The 17446-nt window shown below is 43.0% G+C and overlaps 1 protein-coding gene across 3 annotated transcripts in view; it reads right to left on the bottom strand.

Moving 5' to 3' along the window:
- AMBRA1 (autophagy/beclin-1 regulator 1) overlaps positions 1-17446 on the bottom strand; it is a 124172-nt gene that overhangs the window by 12362 nt on the left and 94364 nt on the right. For all 3 annotated transcript variants that reach the window (XM_010080866.1, XM_010080858.1, XM_010080850.1), the window contains one exon: positions 15777-15916. In XM_010080866.1, coding sequence (XP_010079168.1) covers positions 15777-15916 — 140 coding nt within the window. The remainder of the gene's footprint in view (positions 1-15776; positions 15917-17446) is intronic.

A 17446-nucleotide genomic window follows, 5' to 3' on the forward strand; every position in this document is an offset into this window, starting at 1 on the left:
GCAGTCCAAGGTGGTACGGAGTACTCCCACCTCCAAAAGCACTACAGGCTGCACTAGCACGGGAGTGCCTTTCTATATGGTGTTTCGCCACACCATGCTGACACATCAGTTCCCTGTGAGCTGTGTACCACCACATGGCTGCTGGACTGCAGATTTGCCCCTGATGGTGCTAGGTGGAGAGTTAACAGTGCTGTGCAGTGGTCACCACAAAGCAAGTTAAAAAAAAAAAAATCCTGTGCAGATAGAATTGTGTCTGAAGAGCTGGACTTGCATCACACCACAGGCAGTCTCAGAGCACAAACTAAGGGTAGACCCATAATCTGAAGGAAGGATTCAGGCCAAGTAGCTGGCAGCTGGTTATGGCTCGGGCACAAACGTGGTGTTTTACGTATATATAAAAGCTGTTGTCTCTGTAATGAGATGCCTCAGCAGAACTGGCAAGAACCCCAGCTAAGAGGATGTTGCAATGGGAGAGATGCATGTGCTGCAGGCCTGAGGCTAGGCTGCTGGCCTGACAGCACCCCAGGGCGGGACCAAGGCCGAAAGCTGGAGAAAATTAGGTCAACAACACTACACATGGAGTCTACACAAAGTATTCAGTCATCACTTTTGGGTTTTTTTCTTCGTTATTTCTGGTTTTTGTGCTGAGCTAGCCCTGTGCTGCATTATACCCCATGAAAACAGCTGCCAGGGAGATGCTGATTTACAAAGGCTTCAGAGTTTATTCACAGGTGGTAACCTGTCACTGAAATTGTGGCAGTGCCTCTGGCTGCCCCATCTCCTGTCTAATATGCTGAGACTTAGTGTCACACTGGGCTGTCTGCAAAGTAGCACACTCCCCAGGCAAGTGAGTCTTTCTGACCGGTAGTCAAAACTTCCATTGAAAGTCCAGTTTGCTTGGTGTCTGCAGCTATGATCCAACAGAGCTAAACTGACCCGTGCTCTTTTCCCCCTCCTTCCACACTTCTTCACACTTTCCAAAGTACAGGCACAGTCCTCACAGCCACCAGCATTCCTTGCCAAGATGCTCTGTGTGCCCTACTTGTCTTTGACAGCTCGCCACCTCCCAAGACAAGAAACCAGAAGACTGCAAAACTTTCCCTAGGGCAAAATGTGAGTTGGCAATACTGTGTTTCCTCTCTTCCCCCCAAAACACTCTGTTTCTGTACTACGCAGAAAGCTCAGCTCCTGCACAGACACACACTTCTTGGAGTCTGATTCATCTCATTTCTACAAAAGCATCACAGTACCAAGCTGACAAGCAGTACACCAGATTAAAAACTCCCATGCCTGCTCCTACCCCTTCTGCAGAGGCTCACTGCCATACAGGCAGGTTGTTGGACAGGAAAGCCCATTCTAACTCCCCACTGTCAATTTGCACCTTTCCCTGGACGGTAAAATCAACAGCCATTCCATTTAATACATGACTTTGCACATTGGTTTTAAACGCTGACATTTATCAATACAGTTTCACTGTCAGGGTCCTATTAACTACTCATTTATTGCCAGAGAATCAGACTTTTTTTTTTCCCAGAAGGAGGACCTGCAGCAGCTGGTGCCACTGCCTCCCATCGCTGACTGTGGAACACTGATGAACAGGCTTGAGCCAAGGTCACTAGACTTGGCAATGATGGGAGTTCAACATCCTCAGCACCATTTCAACCTGGCTTTTTAGTCTGGACTGAGTGTGTCTCTCTGCAGGGCCAAAAAAGCAGCTCAGAATAAACAGCGGGAGCTCCCTACTGCAGCAGCCAGCATCCTCACTGCTACCTTTCAGCAGACCCTTCCCTTGGCCAGCTAATCAACTTACCCTCTCCCAACTGCACCTCTTGCAAAAGATTTCAAGTGATAAAGCCCTCGGCACGATCTTTTTTCTCTTTTGCATGCATCTGCCTCTCTCTGATGTGGAACCCATGTCTGCGTCTCCACAGCCCTAAGACCAATATCCAGTTTGCCCCCCATTAGATCTTCTAGCCTACGGATGACTGATTGAGGCTACAGAAGAGATGTTTCAGACTGCATCAAGGTACAGTGAGGAAAGCAAGTATCTGAGCTTAACAGAGGGAACTGGCTGGGCACTTTTATACAAAGATCACCACTTCCCTTCTTAATAAGCAAAGATTTCATCAAAGAAATGCTGCTTTTGTATGGGTTAAGTGACAGTTTTAAGATCACACCTGTATTAGAAACTTAATCACATAATTGTACCTTAAACCAACTTAAGTACACAACAAGATGCATGTGATAACCACAACTACCTTGGTTTCAATCAGATTTTCAATTAAGCTTAAAGATTTGCACTGCTTTAACCACACCTATTTAAGACAGTGCAATCTCCCTTTTCAGAAAGCCTAAGGTTTTTTAACTCCTATCACAAAATATTGCTTGAATTTTGTAAATTAGCAAGCCTTTCACAGCACGTTTCCCAGGAGATTTGCAAATCAAGGCCTGACTATTCATTTCACAGAAGCAGAGCTTACACTGGAGAAATGAATATTTTTCAGGTAATGTAAGCATTTAACTTCTGCTCCATCAAACTCTAGACATGGAAATGCTGGAAGCACTTTGCATTTTCCAAGGCATAAGGTAGAAGCTCTGTGTAGCATGGACCACGTTGCCCCTTGGACACGGGTGCAGTAAGGAGGACATTTGTTGCCCAGGGCTTCAGCATGAAAAACGGCAATTCTTCACACTGTGTCAGTCATGGACAGTGAAGTCCACTTAGTCAAGTTCTTATTTTCTTCCTTTTTATGGCTGTCACTAAGCTCTCTAAGCCCTCCCTGGAAATTTCCATTAGCTTTGTTAAATTAAGAGCTGCTCACAGCCTGGCTTTCCCAGCAGGAAAGATAGACTTTTCCTTCACGCCTGTGTCCAGCTCATATTATTAAGGAGCTTGGAGAGAATGAAGGGCACAGACTTGCATGCTTTGCAAAAAGTCGAATAAGGATTCAGAATGAAGCCTGTTACACACCAAGAGCCAACAAATCAGGCAGCACAGCCTCTCCCTCTGCACGGAGGTATTACCTACACAGCTCAGGTATGTCCCCCTGAAGAAACTAGGGAATTAATGACAAAATTATTCATACGTGACAAAAAAAGCTGAAATACAATTTACTGCATTGGCTTAACCAGTATTTGAAAAGTAAACTGACAAAGCACAGGTCAGCACAAACTGACTTATGACATCTGGGTAACCCCCAGCTGGCATATCCAAAACTGGGAGTTGAGGAGGAAGAGGGATTAGGACAAAAATTCCACAACTCTACCATAACAATACAGCTCAGCAGCAAGATGGCAAGACAAAAAACATAATTTGCAAGTAGGGCATGCGTGTCCAGGAAGGCATAAACTGCACTTACTGTCTCTTCACTTAAACCATTGCAATACTGAAGAAGGAAGCAGCAATGGGCAAATGCACTGCTCTCCTCCTTCAAATCCTGCCGCATGGAAAGGCCCAACAGTAGCACACTTGTCTGCCATAGCACTGAGTTAAACTTTGATTACCACATTACTGCCTGCAATCCCATCTAAAAATATCAGCACAATCACATTACCAGCATGAAGACTGTGGCCAGTCCAATGTGGAGAAGACTAGCTGCGAAGTGATACCATGCAGCACAGAGCTAGGTGAATATCTGATTTTCATGCTGTTCAAGTTTGCTTTCTCCACAAAAGAAATTACCCTTTAAAATTGGTTTCTCAAATATACTTTCCATTCAAGATCATTAAAAGCAAGGATACAAAACCAGGTTAGATTACAAAGGATTTGCATTCCCCAAGATGTGTTTTCCTCCCTTTCTTAAACCATTAAATGAGCTACAGAGAGCAAGGTGACACTGTGCTAAGGAGCAAGAATCCATTGTCCTGGTTTGGGAAGGAAGAAGCAGCACACAGTATCTCATGCAATGCAATGCTCGGTGGATTGCAGATGCATCCTCGTCAGCAACTCATTATCTCTTCTGTCAGCATGTGATGATCAGCACAGCAAGCCCATCCCTGGCTCCCATGATTAGCTAGGCAACGGTATTGTCAGTACAAGGCGAAGTTTGGCACTCCCAGCAGCTGCCCAGATAGGAAAACAATCATTTCTAACACCCTGCTTCATAAATATTTAGCTTTCTGTGCAGGCAATTAACCACATCCAGAGACAAATCCAAGTGAAAACTGGCTGGAGTGCAAATTCTATGGAACCAGCAAATGGGATTCCTGGTGTAGCTCTGCTGGGCACTAATTCTCTCTGACCAAGGAAGAGGTGGCAGCTTCACTGGCACTGGCCTGTTTCAGAGCACACCCCTGGAGCACAGCCCATGTATGACCAGCCAGGGGAAGAGCATGAGACTGAGTATAAGAATTCCTAACAAGATAAGTTACACAGAACACAAAACCTGCAGTTTACAATTAACAACCACACAGACATTTAAGTGATGTGCAAAATTATCCCATTCATCACATTCAGAAGAAAAATGTAAAGGTCACCTCTTCTCTGCAACTAGCAGCAGGTGCATTTTCACTCCCTGTACTGAGACAGCCCGCTAATTCTCCAGAATCCTGCAAGCTTTGTCCACCTGGAAACTAGCAGCCATGCAGAAACACATCCTGACACCTTCTTGAATTGCCCAAGGTGCTGCAGAAGCAGGACAACAAACAGCTTGGTGCAGCTGGTAGCTGCGTGCCTGCTTCAGGGAGGATGCCAGCTCAACTCAGAACACTATGCAAGATGACTGGCCCCATTTACTTGACTGCGCAGTCCTGCCAGCTAGGTTAAATAGTGGGATTTTTGAAGAGGCTCTGTTCAAACTCACACCACTTAAATGAGGTCAGCCTTATAAATCTGGAGGCATCAATAGCTAGTAACACTTTTCTGTCTCAACAGCTTGAACACGCACCAGTTTGTTCTGCACGCCACTGGGCAACTGAAGCTGGATACAGTCCAGGCTCTTGCAGCCACTGGATAAGAATTAGATAGAAGGCATACCTCTAACAGTCATCTTCCTTGGGCAAAAATATGACATTGTAGCTAAGGAAGAGAGCTAATCAGTCAGCTAAGCTGTTAGATACTTCAAAGAGAGATTAACCCAGTAGGAAGAACCCAAACAGAATGGTTTCTTCTGACCCACAGGGTCACTACATCTAAAACCCAAGTGACTTCCAGGAGTCAGCATTTGTAACCTGCCTGTTGTGCTGGTTTCAGCTGGGATAGAGTTAATGTTCTTCATAGTAGCTAGTATGAGTCTATGTTTTGGATTTGTGCTGAAAACAGTGTTGATAACACAGGGATGTTTTCCCTATTGCTGAGTAGTGCTTACACTCAGTCAAGCCCTTTTCTGCTTCTCATCCCACCCCACCAGTGAGTGGGCTGCGGGTGCACAAGAAGCTGGGAGGGGACACAGCTGGGACAGCTGACCCCAACTGACCAACGGGATATTCCATACTACATGATGTCATGTTCAGCATATAAAGCTGGGGGAAGAAGGAAGGAAGGGAGGGAGGAATGTTTGGAGTTATGGCATTTTATCTTCCCAAGTAACAGTTACTGGTGATGGAGCCCTGCTTTCCTGGACATGGCTGAACACCTGCCTGCCGATGGGAAGAGTGAATGAATTCCTTATCTTGCTTTGTTTTGCTTGCACGCGCAGCTTTTGCTTTATTATTAAACTGTCTTTGTCTCACCCCACGGGTTTTCTCACTTTTACTCTTTTGATTCTCTCTCCCATCCCACCAGAGGGGAGTGAGTGAGTGGCCGCGTGGTGCTTCTCGCTAGCTGTGGTTAAACCATGACACCTGTCTAACAGTTTGCATGTAGCAGATAAGGAGTGTCATGACATGGAGACACCAACAGAACACTTACGAGGAATTTGTCGTACATTCCAAGGGAGAACGTCTTAAATGAAGTATCAGTCTTCCAACACCGCCAACAGGAGTGATAAATGGAAATTAAGCACCAAGTCAATGACAGAGTAAAGGAGAGAATTTTGTATGAAAGTCTGTATGTTTGATTACCTTGGGACTCAAGTACAAATACTGAAGTTGAGAGCACTGCCCTTAAGGGACACGAAAGCTACACAGCAAAACCTGTGTTGAGAATAAGGACAAGAAAAGTCTCTCACAGACAGCCTTCATGCCAATACAAATTCTCCTACAGAAATGCCACAACAGTTTTTTACAGCAGCTTTTCCCAGAGCTATTTTACACCACTGAGTGACATAGGAAATTGTAACTTGTACCTGAGAGAACAAGGGGAACCTTCTTAGTCCTGAACACGATTTCTGTGCTACTGATGTGGTAACTAGACATCAGCCACTTTGACGAGATATATCCCAGTTTGGAGGGGGCACACTGAGGCCATCATTAAATGCAAAATATCTGAATTAATGCACTACTGTAAGCAGATGGACAAAAGACTCGTGCAAAGAAGACCCTGAGTTAAGATTTACTCCTGCAACACTAGCAAGACTGCCTACCATACAGCGCACTATATAGCAGTTTTAGCACTACTGGGAAAAAAAGCATGTTTATGTGAATAAGAACATACCACTCAGGCCAAATAGGCTGGAATAAACAAGGCAGAAATAGACCAAATAAGAATTTCCTGAATTTTCACTGATTTTCTTCTCACTCAAACTCTTGCCAGCACCCCATGGTATTCTTCACTTATCTGGCTGTAACCACACCAAGCAGCATGCAGGAATCCTCTGGAAGGTAAATAACAGATTCCAGAACACAGAGCTTCATGTTCCTTAAATAAGAACAATTTAGCTTGGTATCCCCTTAAACTAAGCTCTAAAGATGGATAACTTGCTCGAAGTCCTCTGAAAACCTAAAGGCTTGCTAATTGCTTAAAGTGATTACAGGCAGACTATACTCCAAATAAACTTTGAACCCTCAGAATATCTTAAGCTGTTTATGATCTATCAGCTCTTCCAGTGGCTTAGACAATTTAGGATGTTAGGAATCTTCCGGGGAGTGAACATTGCTTAAGCCTTCTAAGGCCTTAAACATCTTAAACTGCTACAAGTCTTGTGAGCCAAAGCCACTCTTTAGTCTTCTTTGAACTTTCACTAGCGTTTTAGCAGAAACTAACATTTACATTGATTCAAAGGCAACTTAGAAGTAAGCTTATTTTGTAGATCTTTTGCCAACAAACTAAACCAGGAAAATGCACTTAGAATGGAAGAAATCAACTTCAAAATAAACAAATAAACGTTTGAAATTAACAAGCAAACAAGCATAGCAAAAATGCCCCCCCCCCCCATTTAACAGAACACTGTGATGTGCACATACAAAGCTGCCAAGCTCCAAAACCAATATCTTGGCTTGGTCTTATCTCAGTAAGATCCACAGGGTAAGTCAAGTTTTATATTTTTAATCTCCAACAGCTTTGAAATTAGCCAACTAAAAACTCTTCTGATTAGCACACAGGGGAAACCTCCTTCTCCAAAAAAACCCCCAAATCTACAAGAACCCCATATCCACAATTATTACTCCAATTACTCACAGTTTGTAGATATTGACTTGAGAGCATTTACAGAAACAGATAGCTTGAGGATTTAAACAAGAGAAAAAAAATAAAGAAAAAGTTGGCTGTTTTATTTGCTAGCTCAATTCACTACAGTCCTAGTGGAAAACACAGGCATAAGGGACAATGAATAAAACTCCACAAATAAACTGGATCAAAGACTGGAAAATTAAAGATGATCTTATCGGAAAGCCAAGGGAGTAAACAAACAAACAAGGGAGGTCTACTATAGACCTGTGGAGAAAAGAAAGGTTATAAGAAAGCAGGATGGACTGGTGCTACCAAAGAAGGAAAAGACATTCTAAAAATAAACATGAGGAAAATGGTACTAAAATTAAAAAAAAGTCTATTCATCAGTGAGGCTAAGGACAACAGTCAATAATGACTCAAAGTGGCCGAGATCCTGAATTTTCTCTCTGAAGTTTCCACTTAAGAATATCCAAGGGTATTTATGCAATTAGGGAGTAAGAAAAGAAGCCAGACATAGCAGCTAGTCGCATTCATTAAGAAAGTAATAAAAAAAAATTAAAAAGTTAACTTTCTGAGCCGTTCACATCTGATTTTTAACGTTACAGAAAACTGAGGAAGTGACAAAAGGTCAAAAAAGCCAATTTAAAAGCATTCTTCAAAAAAAAAAAAAGCCATACTTAAATTGACAATTACTATCTCCTAAGCATAACTTTTATCCTTAAAGACAGTACTATAACAAAGAGAAAAATGAAGATATATGAAAACAATGAAAGAGTGAGCCACATGTAGTAGGCAGTGAGTCAAATAATTGCTTGCATGAAATTTAATTGCTTTTGTAGACAGAATTAGCAAAAAGTAAAGGAAGACAAGGTGGCAGGTGTGATCTGAATAGATATAAGAGAAGCATGTGCTAACTGTTCTTTGAGTACGTGGCCATACTCTTAGAAAATTGCTAACCAATCTGAGAACAAGGAAAGATCTGCAGAAGCCCAGTGACATGGTACACAAACCAGTAAGCAGCACATTAAGTTTCTTTAACACTGAGCTTTGTACCAAGTTCCCTTTCTCATGGCGGAAAAGAAATGTCACTACCTAGTCACTGCTTCAGTGTATTTAGAAGAATTGTGTGAAGGAAATGAACTTGCTAATAACTGAAGACTTAAAGCAGCTCTCAAAATTTATCTCTAGGATTTATAGATATATTAAGTGGAATTTTATGAGGGCATCTTCCACCCAATGCCATCATTCATCTTGGATATCAAATTCACATACAGAAAGGGAAATAGAAATGGAATAAAAAACAATATCAGAACAGACTACTGTTTCAAGCCTCCACTTCACTGTTCCACTCCACTTCTCCTGCATCTGCCATGATGAGGCTCTTGGCACTCGGGTAACCTAAGGCTTCTCTGCACAATTTGGAACTAATTCATGATTTCAGTTTTTTGTTAAATGCATTAATAACAAAATCCAAATATAAGCTTTCAGGACCCAGCCTTAGTGCAAAACTGGCCATCTTCTCTCTCTTTCAGTCCTTTTATCAACCAAAACCATCTTTTACCCTCATTTAGAAAATTCAGTGCATTGTGTGGTTAACAGGCAGCAAAAGCCCACGACATGCGTTCACTTAGCCATGGTCAAAAGCCACTACGCAGGTGCTGCCTTTCAAGAGGGTATTTGCAGGGAGGACTCAGACATAACCAGTACTTCTAACGATCCCAGTTAACAGTTGTGAGAACATTCCCCCGTGCAGGGTTGCTAACATCCCTCTGTTACACATGAAGGAAGACAGCTCCTCCTTCTGTCTCTTTGTTGACTCCATCCTCCAGAAGATATTCTGAAAAGGCAAACAGTGCACCAGGGCTTATGCTGCTGGGGGGCATCAGCCAGAGGCTGAAGAGCCTGAGGAAGGGAGCCCACCAGAGAGACACGATCCGCCAGGCAGCTGGATACATGACCATCTCTTTATCAGCACTGATAACCAGACGCAGACACACTGTCCCCATTACTAGATTAAGAAGGATAAGCAATTCTCAGAGGAAAAAAGCCCTGGATTGGCATGGACAGACAATTGCAATGATCCTCTGCAAAGCATAGGAATTTATCATGATGAGAATTTTCCCACAGTAATTTCACATTAGAGGCAGATCTCACCACAAAGAATTAAAATATGCACACTGCATAGCACTGAATCAATTTGAGACTCTCCACACCTACTTCCAATGACAGAATTCCAAGGGATGCTGCCTGTGAACCAGATACATCTTCAGGGAGTATTTTAATTCCATTACCAGAGGCTCTGCTGAAGAAATCCTTCCTCTCTGGTGGATGCCTGCATTACCTTCTCTAGACCTAGAGAAAGTGCTTTGAGTGCTTGGTTTTGAAACAGTTTTCTCTGAATGCTGAGAGTTTTGTATTAGTATTTTCAAAAGCACGTTAGCACTGAGCCCTTCCAGAACCTGCTCCTGAGCGTGGAGGGGGTGGGAGCACTCAAGATGAAATGATGAAGAACTGATATTTGGACCCCCTGCCTTTTTCCCATGGCAGTCCTCCACAAAAGCAGCCAGCAAAGTGCAACAAGCAGCATGCAGGCTGCTCCTCCTCAATTTCAGTCTCACCTGTTCGTGTTCTACAAGAGAATTAATGTCTGAGAAGCCCCACTGGGGTTGTTTCTGAATAGGAATGCTCTTGGTAGGATGTGACAGGATAGGGAAGTCTGCGAGCACTAAAGAACAAATTCCTTTTGAATTCAGTAGAGGCATTTCTATTGTACAAGACACCGTGCATTTCATTCCACATTGCAAAACTCAAAGATTCAGGATCTGAATCAAACTGTGGGCTACAAGGAGCCAAGAATGACACACAATGTTTTAGTGAGCACTTGCACTGGTCACAGTTACAAAGGATGTCAGGCAGCATGTAGCTGGAGAGAAAGAGCTCAGGGAGGCTAAAAAGCACCAGCAGCCATGCAGAAAAGTCATCGTGCAGCGGGGAAGCAGAGGAGTGGGGGGAATTCACACTACGTATCACCTCCTGCAACAGAACTCCAGGCCACAGTGAGTAGTACAGGACAGTCCACTTCGTTTGCTAAGTGGAGTACACCACCTCAAGTGGTGTGCCTAAAGGTATTCCTGCTTTCGAGCAGCATGGTAAGTAATGAACTCAGAGCTTTCATCCAGCTTAACGGTGCCCACCCTCTGTGGCAGCCTCAGAGCCTTTTCATACCACACTTCTGGACTGAACACAAACTTATCTTACATCCCAAAAGCACAGACTACTGCGTGGCAATGGGAAGCCATGTGCAAGCAGACAGCAGACTCGTGATCTAATATGTAAGCACACGGATCAGTTGGGACCCACCTACACACAGAACCATGACAAGACTGGACTACAGGACCTGCACTTTGTGCTCTCCCCCGAGGGTCGCTTCCATGAACCCTCCCCCAGTGAGTCCTTCTCTTACATGGTGGCTGATGATTCTTCAAACAAAAACAAAAGATCAGATTCATGAAAAGTAAATTGCTTGTCCTGTCCTCTTAGTCACTTGCAGAGGAAGCTGTTCTGAAAGCTGGGTTCCTACTGCTTTCACACAGACCAGTCCTCAGAAGGACAGTAACTCAGCAGGGAAAGTAGAAAATGTGTTACACAGGTTAGAAAGACCTGCTTGAAGATGGATAGTTTGTTTATTTGCAAGCAAGTGAAACCAGCAGCTAAACAAGCAAAAGAAAAGAACATATGAAGGAGACGCAGACATGCTCCACCACCTTTGCTATGCATCATCCTTACTCACTATAGTATTTATTCACTGCCAATTGGGATCTCTGGGTTTTCAGTACAAGTCTGTATCTAACACTGCACATTCAGACTAACATACTAGTAAACAACTTCAGTTGGCTGGCCTCTGAGTGTTTGGGAAAGGACGAACTTTCCTGACGTTACATTAAAAGTTTTTTCCAATTTAATCACACACAAAGCACAGCAAACAAACTGATGCTTTTCAACAGCACAGTTTAGTGAGCTGGGTGTCACCCTGAAATCTAGGGAAACAGGTACACTATGTCCGTCCTTTCCTTTATTCACCAGAATGCAACCCTGCTAGGGACTGTATCTTTGGCTAATAAAAACATCTATTCCATCCTCATAGCTGCTGTACTGGCTTGTGAATTCCACTCTCTTACAGGCTTATCTGAGGCCCATTAGGTGCGTTTCCAAGTGTGGATGAACACTGCCGTCACCACCTCACCTCCCTACAGCACAACAGCTCTGAGAGCCAACTTGTCAACACCTGTTCAGAAATGGATCTTGGGTTTAAAATCCTGAAATTTGCCTCACGGCTCAGCAGTCCAGTCCCACCCCCAGTCACAAGTACTCAAGTCATGCCCTTGTCTCTGCAAGCCAGCCAAGCCGCGTCTCCAAACAGCTAAGCCTTTTGCATCCACCCAACCAACGTACAGGCTATTGCAGAAATCAGCTGGTTAGCCACCTTTCTCTGGTTCACAGCCACAACCTAGTCATAGACAATTTATTCCTCTTTATTCTCTAATAAAAGTATCTAAATTTACACAGGTCTCCTTTCCTGGAGATTTATGAGAGGCTAAATAACCCCCCCTCCTTAGCAGCCCTGAAGACCTCGAGCTACAGGTTTTCGTATATAAAAATGCTCCATTGACCCCATTAGAAGCTCTTCCCCAACTCCTGTACTGGTCCAAAGGCAGTTCTGAATATGGTTATGTGATTTTTAAACTGTTTCAGCTTTTCTATCTAGTTTCTTCTACAGTGATACTAACATTTTGCTATCTCTGCTGTTAAGCATCTTGTATCTCATCCTAGAATGAAATTTGTTGGTTTTATAGCCTCATGTATTGATGGCTTAATCACCCACAATCAACTAAAACCTCAGGTCTTTCTCCTCCTCTGTCATTTTAACTGCTGAGCTCAGTATTATTAGTCACTAAGTGCACTTTGTACTATTCTCATTTCTATAGCTCCAGTCACTTTCAAGGCAATCCAATTCTTGTGCAACACTTTGATCTTTCTCTGCAACAACAAGGCTAACGTCACATGCTCTGAAAATTTATTCAGCACACCCTTACACGGCATTAGTGTACATAGCATTAATAACCAGACCCAGAACAGGTTCTTAAGGAAGTCCATCAATGACCTCTTTTGTGACAGAGTCCATTCTTTCCTTTAGCCAGGCCTTCATCTGCTCTTTACCAGATCTTGTTCTAATCCTAATTATTTACAAATTAACTAGATTCCAATGAGGGAACTGCCTTACTAAAACCAGAGGTATTACACCTGGAGCAAGTCCTTAGTTGACCCTTTAATTAAAAATAAATACATAAAATTCTCGAGGACAGGTATCCAACCTGCTATGCTCCTCTTTAGTCAAATCACTATGCATTCAATCCCACTTTCCACGTTTTTTTTTTTTTTTTCCTTTCCTTCAAAACATACAAATCTGTGTACTGAGTTTACATTATGGATTTTCAACAAAACCTGACCCTTCCCATTTCCATCTGCAAGAAAAACTGCCATCAGTGCTACCCCAACTTAGCAATATAGCCCAAAATATTTGATTTTAATTACAGTTTCTTTAGAACTCTGGAAGGACTATTGCATAGCCTCTCATTATGAGCTCATGGAGCTTTAAGTTATGCCCTTTTTTTTTTGTCAGCTTGTACTTCCACAGTTTACTCATCTCATTTTCTCTAAGCACATGCTTTTCAAATCCTGTATTTGAGGCACAGCTGCTATTCCAACCTGTTCATTTGATCCCTGTAGTACTTGGTTTCAAATACCTCCATTGTACATAGGAATAAAGACTCAGGGAATTATAACCACCTCAGTTGTTTGCTACTGACCAGAATTTTCTTTGCCAAACTAGAACAGTGGGGGTGTTTTCAGCAGTACAGTGTTTTCTTGATCCCTGCTGTTTGCTAGCTTATCCCCCATATAGTACTCTATCAATTGCCAAATCTTTTATTTAACATTCCTCTTCCTCTGTATTTCTGTCTATGGAAACCACACAGATATTTTTCATCTTTCTCCCTCACTTCTCAAGTTAAAGTCAACAGATATGCCAAGTTCAAACCAAGCCTATTAAGGCAAGAACTACTGAGATAGCATCTACATGTCAGGATTTTTTCCTTTCTCTGAGGATCTTCCAAGCAGATCTGGGGCAGGCATCACAGCTGCAAGCCACTTCTGCTCTGACAGAGCCTCACCCATTCCTGTGTTCTGATGTTAGAGCCTTAATGCAAATTATTCAGCTCAGTGAATATCTACACCTTCACGCAGAGGTTTTTAAGTCACTCTGTCTGTTGTTGGTCTACTGAACGGTGCAGTTGAGAACAGAACGTATCAGCTGTCCTGCTCCAGAAAGAACCCACCAGTCCATGTGAGGTCTGCAATAACCACCAGAAGCATCAGTCACTCCAACCCACCAGCAGGAAACCTGTTGAAGCATTTCTGTCAAAACACCAATAAATCTCCCACCTCTACAGCCATCTTGTTTCATGTTCATATATAAAAACTTTTTTTTTTTTGGAATTGTGCATGACTGCTGCTGGGATAAAAGTTAAGAAGACAGAAGACTGTCCTAGAAATGCGGTGAGCTAAGAAGGTTTCACAGAAATTCTGCAGAAGGACTGACAGTGTTTCCATAACATACCATGAAAGTGTTATTAATTAGTGAGGTGCCAAGAAGAAACATGCCACTTAGCTTGAGGCTACCGCAAGCACCAGAATGATACCTAATGTGGGGTGTGGCTAGCCAGGACAGCCAGACCAAGCTGGACTCTGCAGCACATTCAATCAAAGCACCCACCCTCAGGGAGATTTCATTTCCCTGGGTTCTCATCCAAGTTCATCTCATGAGACATAATCAGTAGCCTAGATCTTATCGCTTCTCTATGCTGAAAATAACTTAGAATAACTCTCTAGAGTTCGAGAAGAGGGGAGCCATTATTCCGGAATAATTATTCTGCTTAGAAAGTACAGCAACTATTCTTGAAGAAAGCCACTTATCCTGGAAGAGAGTGATTATAGCTTATTCCATAATAATATCTTGTAGAACTTCATGTATAAATAAGGCCTTGATGAAAGATTATGTTCAAGAGAACAAGAGGCTGTCTGAAGAGCTCTGGCATTCTGTACTACTGAAATTGGTCCAGTCTGAATTCCAACCACAGATTTCACCAGAAGGCTGTACTGAATTAGTCACTATTACAATTGTATATATTTATTCAGATTTTAAGATAGTGGTTCTACACTGACCTTGTGACTCTCCTCAAGCACCTGATCTCATGCACAACAGATGGAGCCAACATGCATGTAGTAAGATCACCAGCAGTGCTGCAAGTTTCTAGCTGCCAGCTTTTAAGATACAAGGACCTTCAGCATGCGAAGCATAACCCAAAAGAATACCAAGGTATTTTAGTACTAGGAAATAACTGAAGCAGAGAAATTCCTGAAGTGTTCCCGCAGCATAAAAGAAACACTGCTCCGAAAGAAGCACTTGCACAACACAATGGAGAAAAAGGTCTCAACAAAGTATGGTGCAGAGACTCCCCCAGAATGCTGAAAGCAACATGTTTCACTGATCAGATGCTCAGTCATCACCTGTGTCACACCACATCTAAATTAGCTTGTGTTTAATGGCAAGTTTACAAACGGACAGCTACACCTGTCATGGCACCATATAAATGAGAGAGAGCTGAAGTCCACACGTCACACCATTGGGCTTTCAAGTGAGGACCAAAACAATTCACTGGCTTGCTCAGTCATGACAAAAATCTTTGCAGTTCATAGTAACTCATGCTTGAATACTGTAACAAGTATTTGATGAGCCTAAGTCTAGGTCAGCAGTTTTCAAGCTGGTTGGTAGACACCAAGGGTTCCATAGAAGCTGAGGAAAGCAAGAATATCACTACCAGCTCAAATTTGCTGTTCTCACTAGAAACTTTTAGAAGTCCATAAATCTAGAGAGACTGAAAGACACTGCACTAGATGTAATGTGAAACAAAGCATCCAGAAAGCATAGAGTGACATGGGAAATTAAATGAGCTAATGAGATGCACTTCAAACAGCCTCAGAAGTTTATCATCAGCAAAACAAACACTGATTGTTACAGAATCATGTAAACACTGTGGCAGTCGAAAGAGTATTAGGAGTTGTTTTTTGGGCCCCTAAAGCACAATGCCCCAGGTAGTGAAAAGCCATCTTAACCCCACTTAAGAACAGAACAGCCAAAGCAGTTATAACTCCAAGTAAAGCAATCACTTACTCTGGTCGGCAGATCACCAGGTCCCCTTTGTTGGTGCCATATGCCAATCCCAGGCCTGGCTCAGGCAGCCAGCGAGCAGAGTTGATGCTGACATGTCTTCTCTGGTCGGCAGCCATTGGGTACAGAACGTTGAAAACTCTCTGAAACAATAACAGGAGATTACTTGACAGGACAATACAAGGCAGGAGAACCAAGGAGACTCAAACAAGTGTTCAGTCTCCCTGCAGCAGTGCAGCTGGCCAAGGAGACATGTCACTTTACAAGGTGTTGCAAGAAACCACTAATCCAGCAGCGAGAGTAAGCAGCTGCTAGAAACGCACATACACGTGCCCCTAAGTGTTTAACAGACTGACTGGCACACAGCTGTGGAACAGAAGAAATTCTGCCCCCAGGAGAATCTGCTATCACGCAGCAGGCTGCACAGTCCTTCTATTCAAACTAATTAAACAAAGTGATGGGGACAAGTGGTATGGTCATTAGAAGGCGGGACAACTGGGACTCTTCTGGCTTTCATCTCTCATCTTGACTCACTAGGGTGGAACAGGAAACTGGCAAGTACATGAGCTTTCAGCATCAAAAGTTCATTGTTTCTGTTAAGCAAACCAAACTTTATGCAAAAATGATACACACTTCTTTCCTTTTTTAAACATTTAAACAGCCTCCTGAAAATGTTTCAGAGTTTGACCAACCCCCACACTAACAGCGCACAAAGGAAAATCAAAATCCAGAAATTATGAGAATAATGGAAGTACACAACTAACCAGTCCCGCAGTTCAGTTCCCCTTCCAACGCCATCCATTTTACCTGTGGTAAGGTAAGAAGCTGAAGAGCTGCTAAGACTGCAGGTAGTTAGCTGCAAGCCAGCGCTTCCCAAATGCTGCATTAATACAGGTGAATGAAAAGCCTGTGCAGACGAAGGACCAAGAGCAAGCTTGACTTTCTAGTCTGCACTCGGCTTGGTTTCTGAAGCGTATGAGCTCGAAAATAAGAACGATGAAGAGGAACAGATTATACCTACACAGATATTCTCCTTCTACTCCAAGAAGCTAATGTCTTTTGTACAGCACAACACTTTCCTGCACCCTGCCATCCAACAACCAGAGCTGGGTATACTGACATCACTCCATTCAGCCAGAAAATATGACACATGTAGATCATAAAAACAAAGGTATGGGAAGTGGAAAGAAGGGCAATAAATCAGTTTGGCTACCAGGAACAGAATGGGACAATCTGCTTCAGTGGACTGGGCCATCAGAGCACGTTCCATCACAGCTCCAGAAGGGTAGGACTGAAGATTGCATTTACAAGTCCAAATAATGAACAGAATTTCTGCAGAAATTTACCTGGTATTTAAACCTGTAATCACTGCAGGTAACAGAGATTTTTTCAATGGGCTAAGTCACAGGTGAAAGGTATGTTTTCATTAGATTTTCTGGTGGGCAAACATCCACCCATCATAAGACCTTTCTACCAGAGTCCCCAGAAAAGGGGATGGTGCTGGACCAGGAAGCATGAAAGGGAATGAGGACCTTGCTGGAACAACAGGATAAAGGTAGATAGGGATGCAGATCAACCACAACTGCACTGCCGGGGTGGCCTGAGGTAATAGTTAGAATTCATTAGGGTGGGACTTGTCAGTTAGTGCAACAAACTGGAGCTGTTTTTCTCTG

The sequence above is a fragment of the Pterocles gutturalis genome, unplaced genomic scaffold, assembly GCF_000699245.1.
Source record: "Pterocles gutturalis isolate BGI_N339 unplaced genomic scaffold, ASM69924v1 scaffold15041, whole genome shotgun sequence".
Classification (NCBI taxonomy): Eukaryota; Metazoa; Chordata; class Aves; order Pterocliformes; family Pteroclidae; genus Pterocles; species Pterocles gutturalis.